The sequence below is a fragment of the Chlorocebus sabaeus genome, chromosome 1, assembly GCF_047675955.1.
Source record: "Chlorocebus sabaeus isolate Y175 chromosome 1, mChlSab1.0.hap1, whole genome shotgun sequence".
Classification (NCBI taxonomy): Eukaryota; Metazoa; Chordata; class Mammalia; order Primates; family Cercopithecidae; genus Chlorocebus; species Chlorocebus sabaeus.
In genome coordinates this window covers 11,347,577-11,372,912 of record NC_132904.1, presented here as the reverse complement: position 1 = coordinate 11,372,912, position 25,336 = coordinate 11,347,577, and the positions used below count along the sequence as shown (strand labels likewise).

The following is a 25,336-nucleotide window of genomic DNA, read 5'->3' as shown; positions in this document are numbered from 1 at the left end:
CCCTCTGACCAGCAATGACCAACATTAGGAGCCAGTGACTAGAACCACCCCTCCCCCACCCCCGCATATTGTCAACAGAGCTGGAAATCAAAAGGGGACTTTGGTCAGAAGAATTTTTCATAATATTTAGCCTTACAATGGACTAGAAAGAACCACAAAGATACCTTATACAAGACTGGCACCCTGGCCAGGCGCAGTGACTCACGCCTGTAATCCCAGCACTTTGGGAGGCCGAGGCGGGTGGATCACTGGAGGTCAGGAGTCTGAGACCAGCCTGGCCAACATGGTGAAACTCCGTAAATAGAAAAATTAGCCTGGCGTAGAGGCAGGTGCCTGTAATCCCAGCTACTCGGGAGGCTGAGACAGGAAAATCGCTTGAACCCAGGAGGAGGAGGTTGCAGTAAGCTGAGATTGTGCCACTGCACTCTAGCCCGAGCGACAGCAGTCACTCAGCAAACCTGTAGCCATGTCAGGGATAAATGGCAGACCAGTGATTCATAAGCAGAGCCCTTTCGGTAATTCCAGGAGGCCTTTTAACTGTTCACATCTGTAACCCATTTAGAACCAGTTCCAATTCAGACATGAATTGTATATTCACATCTGAGGATGCAAAGTAGGTGAGTGGGTCCTGAGGCCAAGTCTCCCCTTGATTCCTCAGCAATGGCACAACCAGCCTCACCATGAGAATCAAGAAGCAAAGATTTTCTCCCACTAGCTCCCGAAGATCACTGCCTTGTCATTGATGAAACTAGCAGTGCCACCAGATGGATCCGGTGTGAACAGTCACAGCTGGCTGTGCCACTTCCCCAGGTTTCACGCGCCCGCAACGCAGAATACAAAGGCACAAGACATCAAGGTTAATAAACAGTTTTATTTGCCTTGTACAGCATCAATTTTCTTACATTCTCAGTTAATTGGCCATTAAAGTGCTGGAAATTTTCTTAATCATGATAACGTTTGTTAAAAAGAAATCAGAACTAATATCAGGAACATGGCGGCCTGAAGGAAACATTTCCCTTACAAAACACAGAAAATGGAAGCCCCTCATGTTGAGGGGGTGGGTTGGACAATTTGCAAACAGGTTCTAATTTCCTCTCACCGTCAGCACCAAACTGGCTGGGACCACCACCCCTGGGTGAAAGAATGCAACGCTAAAGAACCCTAAAAACACCCACACACTCTGACTGCCGCCACCTCTGGGCCATCTGTGGGTGTTTGCTGTTTAAACAGATCCAGTCTCAGAAAAGAGGAAGACCTGATCTCCGTCTGCAACCCATCACCCCACCCACCCTTACTAACAAAAGCCCCCAGAGTCATTACAATGAAAAAGTGGGTTTCCATTACCCCAAAACTAACAACGTTCAGTAAAAATGAGGATAATAAACACAAAAGCTTGCGTAGTAAACAGGAGCTCTCAGCAGTCAATGCAAAAAAAATATATATATATGAAATCTTAAGGCAAATACTGTTGACTTTGCACATGGGCTGGACGAACTTGGAACTCTTTACCTATGTGTATAGTTCCAGGAGCCTACAGGCGGTCGGTTTTTCAGCGCTTGCCACCGGGCCAGGCAAGATCTTTGCATGATTGCTGAGGCGGTCGGTGTGTTTCCCTTTGGAGTTTATGTAGGCACACACCCAAGGCTGATGTTTTGTTATATATATATATATGTACACACATACAAAGGCCTGCTACTCTTTCTTTGTGGAAACTGACAGCTCCACCTCAGGAAGCTGGATGCCAACCTTATTCCCACTGTCATTGCTAGAAGAGGAAGACAGTCGGGACTTCTTAGAGGCCAGGGACACCCCACTCCCCTGTAACTTGCCTGTCTCATCATCACTCCCAGTCACCTCATAATGACCTTTGCTCTTTGACCCCAATCCACCAAAGGTACCGAATTTCAGCTTCCCGTGTTTCCCTTTAACTTTCCCGCCTTCCAGCGACACCTCCCCACCTTCAAACTCCAGAGTCCCCGTCGGGGTGGAAGGTCCAGAGAACTCTCTTTCATCACTGAATGAATTTGAGCGGTGCCGTGGCTTCTTACTTTTAAATAAGGAGAATTTGCCTTTTGGTGAAGAGGCTTCGGCCTCTGCCTCTCCTTCCAAAGAGCCCAGGCTGGCCTTTGAACTTTTCAGGTCACCTTTGGACCCAGAAATGGATGCTTCTGGTGAGCCGGTGACACCACCTTTCCCTTTAGGTTTGGAAAAATTAAACTTGGGCATTTTGATTTTGGACTTTTTCAGTTTGACTTCAGACTCTTCCCACTCGCCGTCTCCAGCACCAGCTTGGACACTGGCCTCTGCTTTAGGGAAGTGAACATCCACTCCCACTTCTCTGCCAACCAGCTCACGGCCAGAGAAGGTAAATTTGGGGATCTTCATTTTAGGGAATGTTACTTTTCCAGATCCACTTTCCAAGTGACCTTGAGGCCCAGACATACTCAGCCCAGGAGCCTGGAGTCCAATGTGACCTCCTTTCACACCTCCTTCCACCTTTGGTCCTGAGAAATGAAGGCCCCCAGCAAACTTAGAAGTGTCCAAGTTGAGAGCAGAGGAGACCTGGGGTCCCTTCCACTCACCCCCAGAACCTTTAACACTCACATGCCCTTCACCGAGGCTGATGTCTGGGGCACTGACACCCCCTGAAACATCCACCCCTCCTTTGATTTTTGGGCCCTTCAAGTTGATGGCAAAATCTGACTCAGGAGATGCCATATTAAAGGAAGGCCCCTTCACACTGATATCGGGAGCAGGCCCGTGGAAACCTACTTCTGAACCTTTCAGACCACCTTTGATTTCAGGACCAGAAATCTGCCCAGCTGGGAGTTTCACATTCACACCTGGCAGGTTCACGTCACATCCAGAGGACTTAATTCCAGGCATCTGGAGGTTTCCTTCTAGGCCTTGAACACTGATGCCTGGAACACCTCCTCCAACAGTGGGGCCTTTGATCTCGCCAGTGGCCCCAAGGCTCCCTTTCACTTTTGGTCCTTCCAAGTTAAAGTCCACATTCGGTGCTGAAATCTGAGGCCCTTTCAAGTTCACATCCACACCTGGCCCCTTCAGTTCTCCAGAAACCTGTGGCCCCTTGGCATTAACGTGCAAGTCAGACCCTGGAGCAGAGATGCCAAATTGGGGCAGCTTCATTTTGGGAAGTTTAATGCTGCCTTCGGATGCCTCCAAGCTTAGATCAGGAGCTCCTACGGATACTTTAGGGCATTTGATGTCACCAGAGACAGCCAGGTCTCCCTGCAGACTTGGTCCCCTCAGTGTCACATCTGGTGCCCCAACGTTAAGCTTTGTTGTGGCATCGATCCCTGGCACTTTCACACCGTCTCCTCCCACCTGCACTTTGCCACCGACCCCGCTGAGGTCGAGCCCTGGAGCATGCACCTTCATGCTGGGAACAGATGCATCCAGGTCTCCCTTCAAACTTGGTCCTTTCAAGTTCAGATCAAGGTCAGGCCCAGAGACTTTTGGCATAGAGAGGTTCACTGAAGGCAAGTCTACTCCCGGCCCCTTTAGAGAAACACTGGGCCCTTCGAGCTTAACATCTGGTCCTCTCAAGTCTCCTTCAAGAGAGGGTAGCTGAGCATGGACGTCAGCTCCCCCACCCTCCATTTTCACACCAGGGATGCCGATCTTGGGCATGGAAAACTTGGGGAACTTAATTTTTGCTTCTGGACCTTGCAGATCTACATCTGGTCCTTCCAGTCCCATGCTGGGGACATCACCCTTTATCTTTGGTCCTTTCAAGTTCACATTCACATCAGGGATGGAGACTTGAGGGGCAGAAACGCCGAAGGAAGGTGTTTTGACTTTAGCATCTGGGCCTTCGATGTTGACGTCAGGTGCATCCAAGTTTGCCTGCACTTTGAGGCCTTTCAGGTCACCCTCTATTTTTGGCACTGAGATGTCCACACCTGGCATCTTGACCTTGGGAGCCTTCGCCTTGATGTCAGGACCTTCGACGTGAATTCCTGGTGAAGAAAGTTCCAGATCAGGTGCCTGGAGTTCACCCTCCAATTTGGGGCTAGGGAGAGGAGCCTCAGCTTTAAATTTAGGTGATTTAATGTCAAACTCTACATCTGGGAAGTACATTTTTCCAAACATCGTTTTCTTGGTTTTCGGCGATTTCACATCGACTTTGAGTGAGGCATCCGGCCCTGCGATGTTGACATCTACATCGGGAGCCTTGAGACTGGCATCAATTTCAGCCCCAGGAACACTCAGGTCAAATCCCTGTTTTTTGGCCTTAATTTTAGGACCACTCATATGAATTTTAGGCATTTTAAACTTACTTTTCTTCCCCTTTCCACCAACACTAATTTCAGGAGTCTCAAGGTTCAGCTCTGCCTCAGGAACAGTGACATCTAGTGAAGGTGACTTGATGTCAGCTTTGGGACTTTTTGCCCCAAATCCAAACTTGGGTTTCTTAAATTTGGGGATTTTAACATCTGGCCCTTCAATGTTAATATCTGGGCTGTCCATGTGTACATCTAAGCTTGGAGCTTCAACTTTGGGTCCCTTGAGGTCCACTTCACCACCTTCTAACTTCGGACCTGAAAATCCAATTTTTGGTGCCTTGAGATGCAAATCAACATCAGGAGCAGTTACTTTAGGAGCAGATATCTCCAGTGATGGCATCTTCAAAGATGGGCCACTGAGTTTGGCATTGGGGCCTTCGAAATCCATGTTTGGACCTTTAAGGTCTACTTCTGGGCCTTTCAAAGTCCCTTCAACCTTAGGGACGGACACATCATACTCTCCTTTTACTTTGGGTCCTTTCAAATCTAGGTCAACATCAGGTATGGAGATCTTGGGAGCTTTGATGTTCATCTCTGGCATCTTGAACTTGGGGACCTTCAGTTTTGCATCTGGACCTTCGATATTCACATCTGGAACATCAATGTCCACCTTGGGTCCCGAGACATCGATGTCGGCCTTGGGCAGGTTCACATCCACATCTGGGCCTTCTCCTTTGAAGCCGGGCATGCTGAATTTGGGCATTTTCACCTTGGGCATCTTCAGGTGCCAATCTGGGCCTTGAACATCCACATCAGGGGCACTGATGTCCACTTTTGGGCCCTTGATGTCAACTTCTGGGCCCTTGAGATCGCCTTCCACTTTAGGAAGGGAAACATCCACATCACCCTTCACTTTGGGGCCTTTCAGGTTTAAGTCAAAGTCAGGCATGGAGATCTTGGGGGCTTTGATGTTCATCTCAGGCATCTTGAACTTGGGGCCCTTTAGTTTCGCATCTGGACCTTCGATATTCACATCTGGAACATCAATGTCCACCTTGGGTCCTGAGACGTCAAAGTCAGCCTTGGGCAGGTTCACATCCACTTCTGGGCCCTCTCCTTTGAAGCCAGGCATGCTGAACTTGGGCATTTTCACTTTGGGCATTTTTAGGTGCCAGTCTGGGCCTTGAACATCCACATCTGGGACATCAACGTCCACTTTGGGGCCCTTGATGTCAACTTCGGGGCCCTTGAGGTCGCCTTCCACTTTGGGCAGAGAAATGTCCACATCGCCCTTCACCTTTGGACCTTTCAGATTCAGGTCAACTTCAGGCATAGAGATCTTCGGTGCCTTGAGGTGCAAGTCAGGCATTTTAAATTTGGGGCCCTTCAGTTTCCCTTCTGGACCATGAATGTCAATATCAGGAGTGTCAATGTCCACTTTAGGGCCTTTGACATCCACTTGGGGACCTTTCAGATCTCCTTCCAGTTTAGGAACGGAAATGTCCATATCTCCTTTTATCTTAGGTCCTTTCAAATTCAAATCAATGTCACTCATGGAGATTTGTGGGGTTTTGAAATGAACATCAGGCATCTTAAACTTGGGACCTTTGAGTTTCCCTTCAGGACCTTCGATGTCTACCTCTGGCCCTTTCAGATCACCTTCCAGCTTAGGTAGTGAAACATCCACATCGCCCTTTGCTTTTGGACCTTTCAGATGCAAGTCAAAGTCAGGCATGGAGATCTTGGGGGCTTTGATGTTCATCTCAGGCATCTTAAATTTGGGCCCCTTCAGTTTTCCTTCCGGACCTTCAATATTGACATCAGGGGTGTCCATGTCCAAACTGGGGCCTTTTATGTCAATTTCAGGGCCCTTGAGATCACCTTCCACTTTGGGTAGAGAGACACCCACATCACCCTTCACTTTGGGGCCCTTCAAGTTAAAGTCAAGGTCAGGCATGGAGATCTTCGGGGCCTTGATGTTCATCTCTGGCATCTTGAACTTTGGGCCCTTCAGTTTTGCATCTGGACCTTCAATACTGACATCAGGGGCATCAATGTCCACTTTGGGGGCGGAGATGTCAATATCAGCCTTGGGCAGGTTCACATCCACATCTGGGCCCTCCCCTTTGAATCCTGGCATGCTGAACTTGGGCATTTTCACCTTGGGCATCTTCAGGTGCCAGTCTGGGCCTTGAACATCCACATCAGGGGCGTCGATGTCCACTTTGGGGCCCTTGATGTCAACTTCTGGGCCCTTGAGGTCGCCTTCCACTTTAGGAAGGGAAACATCCACATCGCCCTTCACCTTGGGGCCTTTCAGATGCAAATCAAAGTCAGGCATGGAGATCTTGGGGGCTTTGATGTTCATCTCAGGCATCTTGAACTTAGGGCCCTTCAGTTTCGCATCTGGACCTTCGATATTCACATCTGGAACATCAATGTCCACCTTGGGTCCCGAGACGTCAAGGTCAGCCTTGGGCAGGTTCACATCCACTTCTGGGCCCTCTCCTTTAAAACCAGGCATGCTGAACTTGGGCATTTTCACTTTGGGCATTTTTAGGTGCCAGTCTGGGCCTTGAACATCCACATCTGGGACATCAACGTCCACTTTGGGGCCCTTGATGTCAACTTCGGGGCCCTTGAGGTCGCCTTCCACTTTGGGCAGAGAAACGTCCACATCACCCTTCACCTTTGGACCTTTCAGATTCAGGTCAACTTCAGGCATAGAGATCTTCGGTGCCTTGAGGTGCAGGTCAGGCATTTTAAATTTGGGGCCCTTCAGTTTCCCTTCTGGACCATGAATGTCAATATCAGGAGTGTCAATGTCCACTTTGGGTCCTGAGACATCAATGTCAGCTTTGGGCAAATTAACATCCACTTCTGGGCCCTCTCCTTTAAATCCTGGCATGCTGAATTTGGGCATTTTCACCTTGGGCATCTTCAGGTGCCAGTCTGGACCATGAACATCCACATCTGGGGCATCAATGTCCACTTTGGGGCCCTTGATGTCAACTTCAGGGGCCTTTAGATCACCTTCCATCTTAGGCAGAGAAACATCCACATCTCCTTTCACCTTAGGGCCTTTCAGATGCAAATCAAAATCAGGCATGGAGATCTTGGGAGCTTTGATGTTCATCTCTGGCATCTTGAATTTAGGGCCCTTCAGTTTCGCATCTGGACCTTCGATATTCACATCTGGAACATCAATGCCCACCTTGGGCCCTGAGATGTCAATGTCAGCCTTGGGCAGGTTCACATCCACTTCTGGACCTTCTCCTTTGAAGCCAGGCATGCTGATCTTCGGCATTTTTATCTTAGGCATCTTCAGGTGCCAGTCTGGGCCTTGAACGTCCACATCTGGGGCATTAATATCCACTTTGGGGCCTTTAATATCCGCATCAGGAACTTTCACATCACCTTCCACTTTGGGCAGAGACACATCCACGTCACTCTTCACCTTGGGGCCTTTCAGGTGAAGATCAATGTCAGGCATGGAGATCTTGGGGGCTTTGATGTTCATTTCAGGCATCTTGAACTTAGGCCCTTTCAACTTTCCCTCTGGCCCTTCGATATTCACATCTGGAACATCAATGTCCACCTTGGGGCCTGAGACATCAATGTCAGCCTTGGGCAGGTTCACATCCACATCTGGGCCCTCTCCTTTGAAACCAGGCATGCTGAACTTTGGCATTTTCACCTTGGGCATCTTCAGGTGCCAGTCTGGGCCTTGAATATCCACATCCGGAGCATTAATGTCCACTTTGGGGCCTTTGATGTCAACTTCAGAGCCCTTGAGGTCGCCTTCCACTTTGGGCAGAGAAACGTCCACATCGCCCTTCACCTTGGGGCCCTTCAGGTTTAAATCAATGTCAGGCATCGATATTTTGGGAGACTTCAGATGCATCTCTGGTACCTTAAATTTGGGTCCCTTCAATTTACCCTCTGGCCCTTCAATGTTAATGTCAGGAGTGTCAATGTCCACTTTGGGGCCCTTGATGTCAACTTCTGGGCCCTTGAGGTCACCTTCCACTTTAGGAAGGGAAACATCCACATCGCCCTTCATTTTCGGTCCCTTCAAGTTCAGGTCAAAGTCAGGCATGGAGATCTTGGGGGCTTTGATGTTCATCTCTGGCATCTTGAACTTGGGGCCCTTCAGCTTTGCATCTGGACCTTCAATATTCACATCTGGGACATCAGTGTCCACCTTGGGTCCTGAGACGTCAAGGTCAGCCTTGGGCAGGTTCACATCCACTTCGGGGCCCTCTCCTTTGAAGCCAGGCATGCTGAACTTGGGCATTTTCACTTTGGGCATCTTCAGATGCCAGTCTGGACCATGAACATCCACATCTGGGGCACTGATGTCCACTTTAGGGCCTTTGATATCAACCTCTGGCCCTTTCAGATCCCCTTCAAGTTTGGGAAGAGAAACATCCACATCACCTTTCACCTTGGGGCCCTTCAAGTTGAAGTCAAGGTCAGGCATGGAGATCTTGGGAGCTTTGACATTCATGTCAGGCATCTTGAATTTGGGGCCTTTCAAGCCTCCCTCTGGACCTTCCACATTGAGTTCTGGGCCCTCAATGTTCATACTTGGGCCCTCTATGTTGATGTCTCCTTTTGGCAGATCCAAAGCTACATCTGGCCCTTCTGCTTTTAAGCCAGGCACACCGAATTTGGGCATTTTCATCTTGGGCATTTTCAGATTCCAGTCTGGACCATGAACATCCACCTCAGGTGCATTTAGATTGACTTCTGGTGCCTTAATATCCACTTTGGGGCCTTTCAAGTCACCCTCTAAATTGGGACCTGCAACATCTAAGTCTCCTTTGACTTTAGGACCTTTCAAATTTAGCTCCACATCAGGCACAGAAACTTTGGGAGATGAAATACTCAGGAAAGGCATTTTAAACTTGGATCCTTTCACTTTTCCTTGGACCTCGACATCAGGAGCATTAATATCAACTTTTGGACCTGTTATGTCAATATCTGGCTTTTTACCTTTGACATCCACCTCAGGTGTCTGAACTTTGGAGCCTGAAAAATTAAATTTGGGAAGCTTAAAACGAGATTTCTTTGACTTGCCTTCAATATTAAGCTTAGGACCAGAAACGTCCACTTCTGGGCCCTTTATATCCAAACCGGGAGCTTTAATGTCACCTTCCAACTTGGGCCCAGAGACATCGACATCTCCTTTAAGCTTTGAGCCTTTCAAATTCAAGTCAATTTCTGGCATGGAGATCCTAGGCATGTTTACATGCATGTCAGGCATCTTCAGTTTTGGACCTTTTAATTTGGCATCTGGGCCATGAATGTCAATATCTGGAGCATCTACATCTATCTTTGGGCCTTTTATGTCAAGAGCAGGTCCTTTCAAATCACCTTCTACATTTGGAAGTGAAACATCCACCTCTCCTTTCATCTTAGGGCCTTTAAGATTGAGGTCTAAATCAGGCATTGATATTTTAGGAGCTTTGATGTTCATCTCTGGCATCTTGAATTTAGGGCCCTTCAGTTTTGCATCTGGACCTTCAATATTCACATCTGGAACATCAATGTCCACCTTGGGTCCTGAGATGTCAATGTCAGCCTTGGGCAGGTTCACATCCACTTCTGGACCTTCTCCTTTGAAGCCAGGCATGCTGATCTTCGGCATTTTTATCTTAGGCATCTTCAGGTGCCAGTCTGGGCCTTGAACGTCCACATCTGGGGCATCAATGTCCACTTTGGGGCCTTTAATATCCACATCAGGAACTTTCACGTCACCTTCCACTTTGGGCAGAGACACATCCACATCACCCTTCACCTTGGGGCCTTTCAGGTGAAGATCAATGTCAGGCATGGAGATCTTGGGGGCTTTGATATTCATCTCAGGCATCTTGAACTTGGGACCTTTTAACTTTCCCTCTGGACCTTCGATATTCACATCTGGAACATCAATGTCCACTTTGGGTCCTGAGACATCAATGTCAGCCTTGGGCAGCTTCACATCCACATCTGGGCCCTCTCCTTTGAAACCAGGCATGCTGAACTTTGGCATTTTCACCTTGGGCATCTTCAGGTGCCAGTCTGGGCCTTGAACATCCACATCTGGGACATCAATGTCCACTTTGGGGCCCTTGATGTCAACTTCGGGGCCCTTGAGGTCGCCTTCCACTTTGGGCAGAGAAACATCCACATCGCCCTTCACCTTGGGACCTTTCAGATGCAAATCAAAGTCAGGCATGGAGATCTTGGGGGCTTTGATGTTCATCTCAGGCATCTTGAACTTAGGCCCTTTCAACTTTCCCTCTGGTCCTTCAATGTTAACATCAGGGCCTTCAATGTCCACTTTGGGTCCTGAGACATCAATGTCGGCCTTGGGCAGGTTCACATCCACATCTGGGCCCTCTGCTTTGAAGCCAGGCATGCTGAACTTGGGCATTTTCATCTTGGGCATCTTCAGGTGCCAGTCTGGACCCTGAACATTAACATCTGGGACATCAATGTCCACTTTGGGGCCTTTGAGGTCAACTTCAGGACCTTTCAGATCTCCCTCTACCTTAGGGCTTGTAACGTCCACATCTCCTTTTATTTTTGGACCTGTGAGATTCAGGTCAATATCTGGCATGGATATCTTTGGAGTCTTAAAATGCATCTCAGGCATCTTAAACTTTGGACTTTTCCACTTTCCTTCAGGTCCTTCAATATTCACATCGGGACATTCAACATCCACTTTCGGTCCTGAGACATCAAGGTCAGCCTTGGGTAGGTTCACATCCACATCTGGACCCTCTCCTTTGAAGCCAGGCATGCTGATCTTGGGCATTTTTATCTTGGGCATCTTTAGGTGCCAGTCTGGGCCATGAACATCAACATCAGGTGCATCAATGTCCACTTTTGGGCCCTTGATATCAACTTCTGGGCCCTTGAGGTCACCTTCCACTTTAGGAAGGGAAACATCCACATCACCCTTTACTTTGGGGCCTTTCAGGTTTAAGTCAAAGTCAGGCATGGAGATCTTGGGGGCTTTGATGTTCATCTCTGGCATCTTGAACTTAGGCCCTTTCAATTTTCCCTCCGGCCCTTCAATGTTAACATCAGGGCCTTCAATGTCCACTTTGGGTCCTGAGACATCAATGTCAGCCTTGGGCAGCTTCACATCCACATCTGGGCCCTCTCCCTTGAAGCCAGGCATGCTGAACTTGGGCATTTTCACCTTGGGCATCTTCAGGTGCCAGTCTGGGCCTTGAACACCCACATCTGGGGCATCGATATCCACTTTGGGCCCCTTGATGTCAACTTCGGGGCCCTTAAGGTCGCCTTCCACTTTGGGCAGAGAAACATCCACATCGCCCTTCACCTTGGGACCTTTCAGATGCAAATCAAAGTCAGGCATGGAGATCTTGGGGGCTTTGATGTTCATCTCTGGCATCTTGAACTTAGGCCCTTTTAACTTTCCGTCTGGTCCTTCAATGTTAACATCAGGGCCTTCAATGTCCACTTTGGGTCCTGAGACATCAATGTCGGCCTTGGGCAGGTTTACACCCACTTCAGGGCCCTCTGCTTTGAAGCCAGGCATGCTGAACTTGGGCATTTTCATCTTGGGCATCTTTAGGTGCCAGTCTGGACCTTGGACATCGGGGGCATTTACATCAACTTTGGGGCCCTTGATGTTCACATCTGGTACTTCAATTTTACCTTCTACCTCAGGCACAGACACATCTACATCCCCCTTGATTTGGGGTCCTTTGAGATTTAGGTCAACATCCGGCATAGAAATACTGGGGGCTTTGAAATGCATATCAGGCATCTTGAACTTAGGGCCTTTCAATTTGCCCTCTGGTCCCTCAATGTCAATGTCTGGCCCACTGACATCCACATGTGGCCCTTTAAGTTCCCCTTCCAATTTGGGAACATCTACATCCACCTCTCCTTTTGCCTTGGGGCCCTTCAAGTGTAGATCGAGGTCTGGCATAGAGATTTTGGGAGCTTTAAAGTGCATATCTGGCATCTTGAACTTAGGAGTTTTCCACTTGCCATTTGGGCCTTCCACAGCTACTTCTGGCATGTCAGCATCTAATTTGGGACCTTTGACATCCAATTCTGGACCTTTTAACTCTCCTTCCAGCTTTGGGGCAGAAACGTCAACATCTCCTTTGATTTTGGGTCCCTTTAAATTGAAATCGACATCAGGCATGGAGATCTTGGGGGACTTGAAGTGCATCTCAGGCATCTTAAACTTGGGGCCCTTCAGCTTCCCTTCTGGACCTTCAAGGCTCACATCTGGGACTTCAACATCCACCTTGGGTCCTGAGACATCAATGTCAGCCTTGGGTAAGTTCACATCCACTTCAGGGCCCTCTGCTTTGAAGCCAGGCATGCTGAACTTGGGCATTTTCATCTTGGGCATCTTCAGGTGCCAGTCTGGGCCATGAACATCCACATCTGGGGCATCAATGTCCACTTTGGGCCCTTTGATGTCAACATCTGGCACTTTCATTTCACCTTCTACCTTGGGCACAGACACATCCACATCCCCTTTGACTTTGGGGCCTTTCAAGTTTAAGTTCACATCCGGCATGGAGATCTTGGGGGTCTTGAAGTGCATCTCAGGCATCTTAAACTTGGGCCCTTTCAACTTTGCATCAGGACACTCCAGCTCAACATCAGGCACCTCCACATCTACACTGGGGCCTGTTAAATCTCCCTCCAATTTTGGTACAGACACATCCACATCCCCTTTGACTTTAGGGCCTTTCAAGTGTAAGTCCACATCCGGCATGGAGATCTTGGGGGTCTTGAAGTGCATCTCAGGCATCTTAAACTTGGGCCCTTTCAACTTTGCATCAGGACACTCCAGCTCAACATCAGGCACCTCCACATCCACACTGGGGCCTGTTAAATCTCCTTCCAATTTTGGTACAGACACATCCACATCCCCTTTGATTTTGGGGCCTTTCAAGTGTAAGTCCACATCTGGCATGGAGATCTTGGGGGACTTGAAGTGCATCTCAGGCATCTTAAACTTGGGGCCCTTCAGCTTCCCTTCTGGACCTTCAAGGCTCACATCTGGAACTTCAACGTCCACCTTGGGTCCTGAGACATCAATGTCAGCCTTGGGCAGGTTCACATCCACTTCAGGGCCCTCTGCTTTGAAGCCAGGCATGCTGAACTTGGGCATTTTCATCTTGGGCATCTTCAGGTGCCAGTCTGGGCCATGAACATCCACATCTGGGGCATCAATGTCCACTTTGGGTCCTTTGATGTCAACATCTGGCACTTTCATTTCACCTTCTACCTTGGGCACAGACACATCCACATCCCCTTTGACTTTGCGGCCTTTCAAGTGTAAGTCCACATCAGGCATGGAGATCTTGGGGGCCTTGAAGTGCATCTCAGGCATCTTAAACTTGGGCCCTTTCAACTTTGCATCAGGACACTCCAGATCAACATCAGGCACCTCCACTCCCACAGAAGGACCTTTGATATCAACTTGCGGCCCTCTGAGATCACCTTCCAGTTCTGGCACAGAAGCATCTATCTCTCCCTTCAGTTTGGGTCCCTTCAAATTCAAGTCCACATCTGGCATGGAGATCTTGGGAGCTTTTATATTCAACTTGGGCATCTTAAATTTGGAGCCTTTCAACTTTCCTTCTGGTCCCTCAATATCCAAATCAGGAGCATCAATGTCCACACTGGGTCCAGACACATCAATGTCAGCCTTTGGCAGATTCACATCCACTTCGGGGCCCTCTGCTTTGAAGCCGGGCATACTGAACTTGGGCATTTTCATCTTGGGCATCTTCAGATGCCAATCTGGGCCTTGAACCTCCACATCTGGGGCATCAATGTCCACTTTGGGTCCTTTGATGTCAACATCCGGCACTTTCATTTCACCTTCTACCTTGGGCACAGACACATCCACATCCCCTTTGACTTTGGGGCCTTTCAAGTGTAAGTCCACATCCGGCATGGAGATCTTGGGGGTCTTGAAATGCATCTCAGGCATCTTAAACTTGGGGCCCTTCAACTTCCCTTCTGGACCTTCAATATCAATATCACCAACATTCACATCCATCTTAGGGGCTTTCACATCAATTTCAGGACCCTTCAAATCTCCTTCCACTTTGGGAAGGGAAACATCTACATCAGTTTTCAGTTTAGGAGCTTTCAAATTAAGCCCAACATCAGGCATAGAGATTTTGTGTGTCTGTATATTCATGCTTGGCATCTTGAACTTAGGGCCTTTTAGTTTTCCCTCTGGAGCTTCAAGATTCACATCTGGAACATCAATGTCCACCTTGGGTCCCGAAACACCAATGTCAGCCTTGGGCAGGTTCACATCCACTTCAGGGCCCTCTCCTTTGAAGCCAGGCATGCTGAACTTGGGCATTTTCACCTTGGGCATCTTCAGGTGCCAGTCTGGGCCATGAACGTCCACATCTGGTGCATTAATGTCAACTTTTGGGCCTTTGATGTCAACATCGGGAGCTTTTATCTCTCCTTCTACTTTTGGAACTGTAACATCATAATCTTTCATTTTAGGACCTTTCAAATGCAAACCCACATCTGGCATGGATATCTTCTGAGGCTTTATATTCATTTCCGGCATCTTGAATTTAGGACCTTTTAGTTTTGCGTCTGGACCTTCGATATTCACATCTGGAACTTCAACATCCACCTTGGGTCCTGAGACATCAAGGTCAGCCTTGGGCAGCTTCACATCCACTTCAGGGCCCTCTCCTTTGAAGCCAGGCATGCTGAACTTGGGCATTTTCACCTTGGGCATCTTTAGGTGCCAGTCTGGGCCATGAACATCCACATCTGGAGCACCAATGTCAACTTTGGGCCCTTTGATATCAACATCTAGCACTTTCATGTCACCTTCTACCTCAGGCAAGGACACATCCACATCTCCCTTCAGTTTTGGCCCCTTAAGATTCAGGTCCACATCAGGCATGGAGATCTTGGGGGACTTGAAGTGCATCTCAGGCATCTTAAACTTGGGGCCCTTCAGCTTTCCTTCCGGGCCCTCAAGGCTCACATCTGGGACTTCAACATCCACCTTGGGTCCTGAGACATCAATGTCAGCCTTGGGCAGGTTCACATCCACTTCAGGGCCCTCTGCTTTGAAGCCAGGCATGCTGAACTTGGGCATTTTCATCTTGGGCATCTTCAGGTGCCAGTCTGGGCCATGAACATCCACATCTGGGGCATCAATGTCCACTTTGGGTCCTTTGATGTCAACATCTGGCACTTTCATTTCACCTTCTACCTTGGGCACAGACAAATCCACATCCCCTTTGACTTTGGGGCCTTTTAAGTGTAAGTCCACATCAGGCATGGAGATCTTGGGGGTCTTGAAGTGCATCTCAGGCATCTTAAACTTGGGACCCTTCAGTTTCCCTTCTGGACCTTCGAGGCTCACATCTGGGGCTTCAATGTCTACCTTGGGTCCTGAGACAGCAATGTCAGCCTTAGGCAAGTTCACATCCACTTCTGGGCCCTCACCTTTGAGACTGGGCATGCTGAACTTGGGCATTTTCATCTTGGGTATTTTCAGGCTCCAGTCTGGGCCTTGGCCTTCCACATCTGGTGCTTTAATGTCTATCTTGGGACCTCTGATGTCCACATCTGGAACCTGCATCTCACCCTCTATCTTTGGTGCAGAAATATCTACATTTCCTTTCATTTTGGGTCCTTTAAGATCCAGGTCAACATCTGGCAGAGACATCTTAGGAGCTTTGAAGTGCATCTCAGGCATCTTAAACTTGGGGCCTTTCAACTTCCCTTCAGGTCCTTCAAGGCTCAGATCTGGAGCACTAAGATCTACTTTTGGTGCAGAAATGTCCACATTCGCTTTGGACAGGTTCACATCCAATTCTGGCCCCTCTCCTTTGAGGCTGGGCATGCTAAATTTGGGCATTTTAATCTTTGGCATCTTCAAGTTCCAGTCAGGACCCTGCATTTCAACATCTGGGGCACTGACATCTACTTTTGGGCCTTTCAGGTCCCCTTCCAGCTTTGGCACTGTCACATCATATTCTCCCTTTACTTTAGGACCTTTCATATGCAAGTCCACATCAGGCATGGAGATCTTGGGGGCCTTGATATTCATCTCTGGCATCTTGAACTTGGGGCCCTTCAGCTTTCCTTCAGGTCCTTCAATATTCACATCTGGAACTTCAACATCCACCTTGGGTCCTGAGATGTCAACTTCAGCCTTGGGCAGGTTCACATCCACTTCTGGGCCCTCTGCTTTGAAGCCAGGCATGCTGAACTTGGGCATTTTCATCTTGGGCATCTTCAGGTGCCAGTCTGGACCTTGAACCTCCACATCTGGGGCATTGATGTCCACTTTGGCACTTTTAAGTTCAACATCAGGAACTTTAATCTCACTTTCAACCTTTGGCATTGTGACATCATATTCTCCCTTTACGTTAGGGCCTTTCAAATGTAAGTCCACATCAGGCATGGAGATCTTGGGGACTTTGATGTTCATCTCAGGCATCTTAAACTTGGGCCCTTTCAATTTCCCTTCTGGTCCGTCAATGCTCACATCAGGAACACTAACATCTACCTTGGGCCCGGAAATGTCCACATCAGCCTTGGGCAGGTTCACATCCACTTCTGGGCCCTCTGCTTTGAACCCTGGCACACTGAATTTGGGTATTTTCATCTTGGGCATCTTCAAGTGCCAGTCTGGGCCATGAACATCCACATCTGGGGCATCAATGTTCACTTTCGGGCCTTTGAGTTCTCCTTCAAGCTTTGGTACAGTTACATCATACTCTCCCTTCACCTTTGTACCTTTCACGTGCAAATCTACATCAGGCATGGAGATCTTTGGTGTCTTGACACTCATATCAGGCAGCTTAACATCAGGGCGGCCTTTAAGCTTCCCTCCCAGACCCTCTATGTTGACATCTGGGGCTTCCACACTGACCTTGGGCCCTGAAATACTGACATCTCCTTTGGGTAGAGTCATATGCACATCTGGACCTTCCCCTTTGGCTCCTGGAGTGCTGAACGTGGGCATTTTCATCTTGGGCATTTTCAGGTTCCATTCTGGGCCATGTGCTTCGACATCTGGGGCACTGATGTCCACTTTGGGGCCTTTGACATCAACTTCAGGGACTTTGACTTTCCCTTCTACTTTGGGGAGTGTAACATCTACACCCCCTTTCACTTTAGGTGTGGCCACATTTAAGTCTACTTCTGCCATAGAGATCCTACAGGTTCCGGTTTTCCCAGAAGGACTGCCAAGCCTGGGGCCTGTCAAGGTTCCCTCTAGGTTTGGGGTCTCTATGTCCACTCTGGGGCCTTTAACTGCCACTTGAGGGCCTTTAACATCACCTTGCACCCCAGGAGCAGAAACCTTAATATCTCCTTTCAGTTTAGGAGACCCAAGGCTCAGATCCACATCCTGCATGGAGATTTTAGGTTTCTGAATAATCATTTCAGGAGTCTTGACTTTAGTACCTTTCATCTTTCCTTCCAGCCCACCAGTAGCAATCTCAGGCAGGCTGACATCCCCAGAGACCCCAGGAACGGTCACTTCACCTGTAGGCAGTGTCACATCAATCCCAGTTTCCTCTCCCTTTGCACCTGATACAGAGAACTTGGGGACTTTCATCTTGGGCACGTTCAGTTTGCTCCCAGGCCCCTGAACATCAATGTCAGGGGCCTGAATTTCCACACTGGGGCCAGTGATGCTACCCCCAATTTGGGGAGCAGAGGCGTCGACCCCAATGCGCCCCTGTGGCTTGGCACCTTTCAGGCCTAGGTCACCCTCAAGTGATGGCCCAGTGATTTGGGGCCCCTTCAGCTTCCCCTCAAGGCCCTCAATATTGGCAGAGGGCACACTGACTTCCAGCTGAGGGGCTTGGATAGTCAAGCCTGGCTTGCCGCCCTTGTGTCCCACAGAGACTTCAGGTGCAGAAACCCTCAGCCCTGCCTCTGGCGTCTGGCCCTCAGGCCCTGTCAAGACACCAAATTTCGGCACCTTCATAGTGGGAATTTTAATTTTGCCATGATCACCACTCTCCAGAGATGGGCCCTGCACCTCTACTGCCCCACCCCCAAAAGAAGATGAAATGTCCACTGCTGGAACTTGGACCCCTCCTCTGCCACCCAAGTCCAAGCCCTTTGCACTGACATTGACACCTGAGCCTCCCACCTTTATCCCAGGCATGGTGACCTGGAGCTTTGAGTGGCCAGCACCTTGGAGCTCTGGTCCTGAAGCAGAAATGGCCCCTGCTCGGATATCCACAGCAGAGCCTGGCGTTGGAGAGGCTGCCCCCGAGCCCGAGGGCAGTCTGATCACAGTCTTTCCAGACTGGGTCTCCACATCCACGTTGGAGATTTCAGTCCGTTCATGTCTTGGAATCTTGATCTTGAATTCAGGGCTACTGATGTCTATGTCCTTGGCTCCTTCCCGGCCGGTCACATCCACAGTGTAGGCTGTGACCCTTCTGGTCACCGTGATGGTGCGGCTCTGGGTCTCCCCAAGGTCTCCTTCCACTCCGTCTTCCGACTTCAGCCGTGGCTTGATCTTCGTGGTGTAGATGCGCTGGTACTCCTCATCATCCCCGCTCTGCAGAAAGACACGCCGGGCAGAGGTTGCAGCAGAGTCTGCCTGAGTTAGCAAATGCCCGGCCACAGCCCAGCCGACAACACGTTGCCTGTTTCCCAGAGAAGCTGGGACCAAAACAGAGGTCCATGGAGCCTCCTGGGCCACAGCACAAGGGAGTAAAGAAAGGGGTTGACAGTCACATCACAGGAGGAAATCAGAAATTCTCTGGAGGTCATACTGGGAAGCAAAAACCATGGGGAGGGAGTGGGAGGTATACTCTTGGACTGGAAGGATTTCCATTCAGTTAGAGATTCAAATCGGCCTGTGCCAGGGAGACCTCCCAAGAGACCGGGCCCTTCAGCTCCCAACTCTCAACCCACTGGCTCGTTTGTTTAACCAGGAGGGGAATTTTCTCAGAGGCCCTTGTTCCCTGGAAAGCACTTGTTGAGCCTAAGACTGATTGTGCCTGGGTTAACAGTCTCACTTTGAGGACCCGTTATTTGTTAAATAAACAAGCCACGAAGGAACAATGTCCCCACAGGCACTTTGCTGTCCAGTGTCTGACCCACAGAATGTATCAGGCCTCTGCAGAGAGAAAAATGGTGCCTGTGAGGTGGAGCTGGGCACCTGTGAAGTCATTTGAAAGGCTCTTGCAAAACAGCCGACCTTCCTCCTAGCGTCCAGGGCCGGGCTGCACAAGTCAGTTCCCACACTGTGGCCGCTCTGAAGAGACTCATTGAAGACATTTAGGGGCAGCACAGCCACATGTCACATGAAAGCAGAAAGAAACAGGGTGGCCAAGAGATCAAGCGAGTGAAGACAGGTGAGAGGAGGAGAAGGAGTAAAAAGAGAGGCTCCGGAGGCAGATGGGAGGCTCAGGAGTAGGGTCAGCAGGCTGGCGTGGCCGGGGGAGCTCAGGGCACAGATGGCCGGCGAGGTACTCACCAGAACCACTTCAGAGCTACGGGAGCTGAAGACTTCACGGGTCCAGGTCTGGCCAGGCTCGGGGGAGCGGTCCCCCTTGCGGTGCAGCTTCAGGCCCACCGTGTGGTGCCCCATGGTGTTCAGCAGCTGGGTCACCTCGTCCGACTGCAGGTTGTCAAAGTAGATGGTGGCACCCACAATCTGGTCCCCTGAGCAGGGAAGAGCAGGAAGCAAGTAAGGCCCAAAGAGCCTCAGGGAAATCACACATAGCCACCACACACTGGGCACTGAACTAACTTGATCTCACGACCACCCTCAAGGTGGGCGTGGTAATATCCATTGTACAGACATGGAAACTGAGGCTTAAAAAGGCCAATTTGTGGGGGCCAGGCACGGTGGCTCACACCTATAATCCCAGCACTTTGGGAGGCCGAGGCGGACAGATCGCCTGAGGTCAGGAGTTTGAGACCAGAATGACCAACATAGAGAAACCCTGTCTGTACTAAAAATGCAAAATTAGCCGGGTGTGGTGGCGCATGCCTGTAATCCCAGCTACCCTGGAGGCTGAGGCAGAAGAATCGCTTGAACCCAGGAGGCAGAGGTTGCACTGAGCTGAGATGGTGCCACTGCACTCCAGCCTGGGCAACAAGAGCAAAACTCCATCTCAAAAAAAAAAAAAAAAAAAAAGCAAGGCCAACTCGTTTGCCCAAATCTGCAGAGCTAGTGGGTGGTGGAGTCAGATCTGAGGACCAGGTGTCCACTACCCCACACAACTGCCTCCCCTGAGGACCACAAGTGACAGACACAGAGTGGCCAAGAGAGGGCAGGGCTTGGGTACCGCCCATCCTGATGCCACTGGGAACAGGCCCTCGGCAGCCACTCGCCCACTTCTGCCTGCTCCCTGCCCTTCCCTCCAACACCCCCACCGACCCCCCAACCTCCAGCACCCAGTCCATACCCTGGAGACTCACCCTCCTTGACCACCCCAGTGCGGGCCGCAGGGGAGTTCTGCGTCACCTCCTGCACAAAGACGCCGTCATCCCTTTGGGCGATGGTCAGCCCGTGGGAGCCGCTACCCTGCCAGTTGGGCAGCAGCAGCTCCCGCGTTGTCTCCTCCTCCTTCTCCATCTGGGATGAGGTGAGGAAATGGAGCTGGGGTCAGTGCGGGTGGGAGGACATTAGGGCACGGGAAAGCGAGCGATCTCCGGTGCTATAAACTCCAGGGAGTGGGGCCCTCGCCAATGCGCCTGCCCCTGCAGCCGGCTCACCTGCCAGGTGAGGTGTTGGGGATGGGTTACCTCATCTCACGTCCTTCCACTGTGGAAGTTCTCCCAAGGCATAACAAAGAAGACGGAAATGAGATAGCAGAGGCAACTGGCCCCAGAGGCAGCCAGTCCTTCATCCCTGTCCCCCACAGCCCCAGCCTCCCATCCACACGGGGCCCACCCTCCCCACATCCCATCACCTCCGCCTCTCTCTGCCTCTCCCACCTACTGACCTTTGCAGGATTCCGCTCAGGAGCAAATGCCTTGCCAGGAGCCCGCCCCTCCTTCCTCTCTTCCCCTCAATCTCTCTCGTCAGGATCTCGGTCACAACCTAGGGGAAAGTTCATGATGATGCTCACACTCCGGTCAGCAGTCAGCTTGCTCTGAGTCCCCACCCAAGGGACAGCCAGGTCCTCTGCTACCCAGGCCAGCTCACAACCCCGACCCCCACCACCGCCATCAATTCCACTAGTCCATGACTCTCCAGCCTGGCATAGCAGAAAGGGACTTCAGAGGAGCCAGACTTGGAGTCAGATCCTGGCTCTGCCTCCTTCTAGCTGTGGGACCCTGGCCAAGACACTTCACTTTTCTGAACCTCCATTTCCTCATCTGTGAAAATGGAGGCAATAAAGGAGAAAAAAATGAACACCAGCCGGCAGGAGCCGCTTCACATGCACGTTCTCACCATATCCTTTTTATTTTTTTCTTTTTTTATTTTTTATTCTTTATTACTATTATTTTTTGAGACGGAGTCTCGCTCTGTCACCCAGGCTGGAATGCAATAGTAGATCTTGGCTCACTGCAAGCTCCATCTCTCGGGTTCAAGCCAGTCTCCTGCCTCAGCCTCCTGAGTAGCTGGGACTACAGGCGCCCGCCACTATGCACCATGCCCAGCTAATTTTTGTATTTTTAGTAGAGATGGGGTTTCACCGTGTTAGCCAGGATGATCTCGATCTCCTGACCTCGTGATCCACCTGCCTTAGCCTCCCAAAGTGCTGGGATTACAGGCGTGAGCCATGCACTCGGCCTCGTTTTATTTTTTTGGGACAGGGTCTGGTTCTGTCACACAGGCTGGAGTGCGGGGGTGCGATCACGACTCACTGCAGCCTCAACCTCCTGGACTCAAGTGATCCTCCTGCCTCAGCCACCCAAGTAGCTCGGACCACAGCCACGTGCCACTACAACTGGCTAATTTTTGTATTTTTGGAGAGATGGGGTTTTGCCATGTTGCCCAGGCTGGTCCAGAACTCCTGGGCTCAAACAATCCCAAAGTGCTGGGACTATAAACAGGAGCCACCGCGCCTGGCCTCGACCCACATTCTCAACCACAGCTTCAAGAGGGAGATGTTACTGTGCCAATTTCACAGACAGAGACTGAGTCTCTGAGAGAACAGCTTACCCGGGGTACACATGACAGCACAACTATGCTGGGCTTGGACCCGAGTCTGTAACTCCTTTTTTTTTTTGAGACGGAATCTCGCTTTGTAGCCCAGGCTGGTGTACAGTGGCATGATCTCGGCTCACTGCAACCTCCCCCACCAAGGTTCAAGCAATTCTCTGCCTCAGTCTCCCGAGTAGCTGGGATTACACCCATCACACCCAGCTAATTTTTGGTATTTTTAGTAGAGATGGGGTTTCACCATCTCGGCCAGGTTGGTCTTGAACTCCTGACCTCGTGATCTACCCTCCTTGGCCTCCCAAAGTGCTGGGATTACAGGCGTGAGCCGCCGCACCTGGACCACCGAGTCTGTAACTCTTTTGCCTACTCCATCCCAGGTCTGCCGCTTGTAACAGGTGGGAGCCTCCTCAGAGGCTGCCTCCAAGGAGGAATGGCAGTGTTCCACCTCCCTCAGAGACAGAGACTCGGGCCACCTGGTCTCACCCAGTCCCCGGGACCAAGGGGGTGCCTCACCAGCTGGCAGCTCTGGGAGCCCTGCCACAGGAAGCTGCCTGAACAAAGGAGGTCCCAGCCCCATCAGGCACCACCCAAGCCCTAGAGGCTAGAGCCCAGATGAGCCCGACTTGGCCCAGGGTGAGTCCAGGCCCACTGGCTGCCCACACCAGGCCCTGAGCCAGGCCCCTTTAAATGCAAGCATTTAGTAATAAATTCGCCCTCCAGCCACAGGATGAGCTGTCGTCTGCAGGCGCCCTGGAAAGATACCAGGCAGGACTCTGCACAGGGCCACGGACTACAGCCACCACACAAAATGGCGGCAGTGTGAGGAACACTATAAGTCATGGGGAACCTGACCCAAAGCCCTGCCTACAGCTGTTTACATCCAAAAAGTATTAACAGTCAATCAATGCACGTATACCGGCTGCCTCCCTATGCCCAACACTATACTTTGCACTGCAGATGGAACCGGCCAGGGATGGACACAGCTGGGCCCGGCACCTAATTATACGCTGCATTAGACGGTGACCTCACGTCACTCACGCACCCATGTGCCGGACAGGGAGATTTAAGACTCTGTGTTTCTGTCACAGACACACATCAGATGAGCAAGGTGCACTAGCTGTGACCGATTTTGCCGCAGAATATTCCAGAAGGCTTGGGAGCTTTCTGGGGGAAATGCAATGTACATGGGGTCTTGAAGGCGCTAGAGGTGACCTCTGAGGACAAGACTGTGTCTCTTAGGAATTTGTGGGCACTTAGCAGTTCCTATCTCAGGCAGATCACAACACGGATGAAAGAGAAACACAGACCCCAGCCCCCAACAGCCATCCTCCCGTTTGACAACGCAGTGTGGACGACGTGTCTCCTTGTCAACACAGGTGCTGGCTACAAGGTGAGCAAAGACTCTGAGCCTGTGGGCTCAGGTGCAAACTGGGGAAAACACCTCCTCCCTTCCGGCCGCAGAGAAGGCTGCGACGGGAAATCACTCTGACCCTTCCCAGTGTGAAACAGCAAAGCTGGGGCTTAAATGGCACATTCTCTCCCAATGTCCAGTGCTCAGCAGCTAGCCCTGCAGAAAAGGAGCCGGGCAGAGGCAGGGAAGGAAAAGAGATTCCAGACTTCATCTCTCAGACAGAACTGAAGCCACCCCTTCAGATCGCCCAGACACCCCTGTCCTCCTCCTGGAGCAGGGCCCCTTTGCTCACCCCAGCATCCTGGTGCTGTGCCAGCAGCCAGCGATGGGGAGAGAGCTAGCTGGGCCAGATCACCCTCGCCCACACCTCGGCCCCACCCTCCCTTTTTCCCTCCCTCCCCAGTGAGTCACTGCAGCTGGCTGCAACAGCTCCAGACCTGCAAAGGGTTGAGCCTAAAACCCAAAGGACAAAGTGCCTCCTGGGCCAGATCCCCAGGTGCCAGAGGAACCAGAGATCCCCTGCAGACAGGCAGTTAGCTTCCCTGCCAGTGCCTCAGGCAGAGTCCCAGGGCAGAAGTCCCTTTAGAGGCCCAGGACAGACTTGCTACCTGCCTCAACCCACGTGGTTCCTGAGGAGGAGAGAAACCATCCTAAGCAGACAACTGATCCAATAGCCCTTGAGGACGGGAGCCATTGGACCCGAGGCTGCAGGTTGGCCCTGGCAGGGCACCCAATGGCTTCCCGGCCAGGTGGGGCTGCCAACCACCCTGCCTGCTCTGGCTCTGGCCCTGCTGTCCTGGCACAGCCTGGAAGGACTCCCCTCCCATCTGACCTGGGCCATTCAGTTCCGAGGAGGGGCATGGAAATACTGAAGGGAATAGTGAAGGAGCAGCGTGGGATACTATGTAGCCGGGGTTCCCCTTTCTCCATTCTCCACGTTTGGTCCCAGCCCTCAGTCTCTCCTCCACCTCTGGAGCCTGTCTCAAGCCCAGGTGGCCCTGTCTTCTCCTCCCACACAAGTTAGGTTAAGTCAGGCTTTCCCGGGAGGCTGAGGGCTCTGCCCTGTTGCTACCCAAAAGAGGGTCTTTGGAGCTTTGGGGAATTCTGCACGATTCAGCCAAGTGCCATAAGCCTTCAGAGCTGGGAGAGACCTAGAGTCATGCCACCCAACACAGCAGCCACATGTAGCTATTTAAATTTAATTAATTAAAATTCAGTTAAATTAAAATTGTAGCTCATTGGCTGCACTAGCCACATTTCAAGAGCTCAACAGTCACATGTAGCTACTGGCTACTATATTAGCATGGACACAGAACGCTTACCCCACTGCCGAGAGTTTTATGGGATGGCATTGCCTGTTACTTAAGGATGGAGAAAGTAAGGTCCAGAGAAATGAGAGAATGGGAGTGTGCTGGGGCCCTAGTCCCAGAGCCTGCTAGCACACAGCCCGGTGGTCCACCCAACAGCCTCCCTCATGATAGGAAGAAACGGGGCAGAGCTAGGTGCGCTGGCTCATGCCTGTAATCCCAGCAC

At 50.8% G+C, this 25,336-nt stretch overlaps 1 protein-coding gene across 3 annotated transcripts in view; it reads right to left on the bottom strand.

Moving 5' to 3' along the window:
• Positions 1–25,336, bottom strand: part of AHNAK (AHNAK nucleoprotein) — a 111,931-nt gene that overhangs the window by 79,625 nt on the left and 6,970 nt on the right. For 2 of the 3 annotated variants that reach the window (XM_073015532.1, XM_073015535.1), the window contains exons 2-5: positions 21,227–21,324; positions 20,700–20,856; positions 19,750–19,937; positions 852–18,825 (exon numbers count right to left, since the gene is read on the bottom strand). In XM_073015532.1, coding sequence (XP_072871633.1) covers positions 1,693–18,825; positions 19,750–19,937; positions 20,700–20,856 — 17,478 coding nt within the window. In that variant the 5' untranslated portion in view covers positions 21,227–21,324 and the 3' untranslated portion in view covers positions 852–1,692. Of the gene's footprint in view, positions 1–851; positions 18,826–19,749; positions 19,938–20,699; positions 20,857–21,226; positions 21,325–25,336 lie in introns of those variants that run through there. The other variant, XM_073015537.1, reaches the window with a different exon arrangement.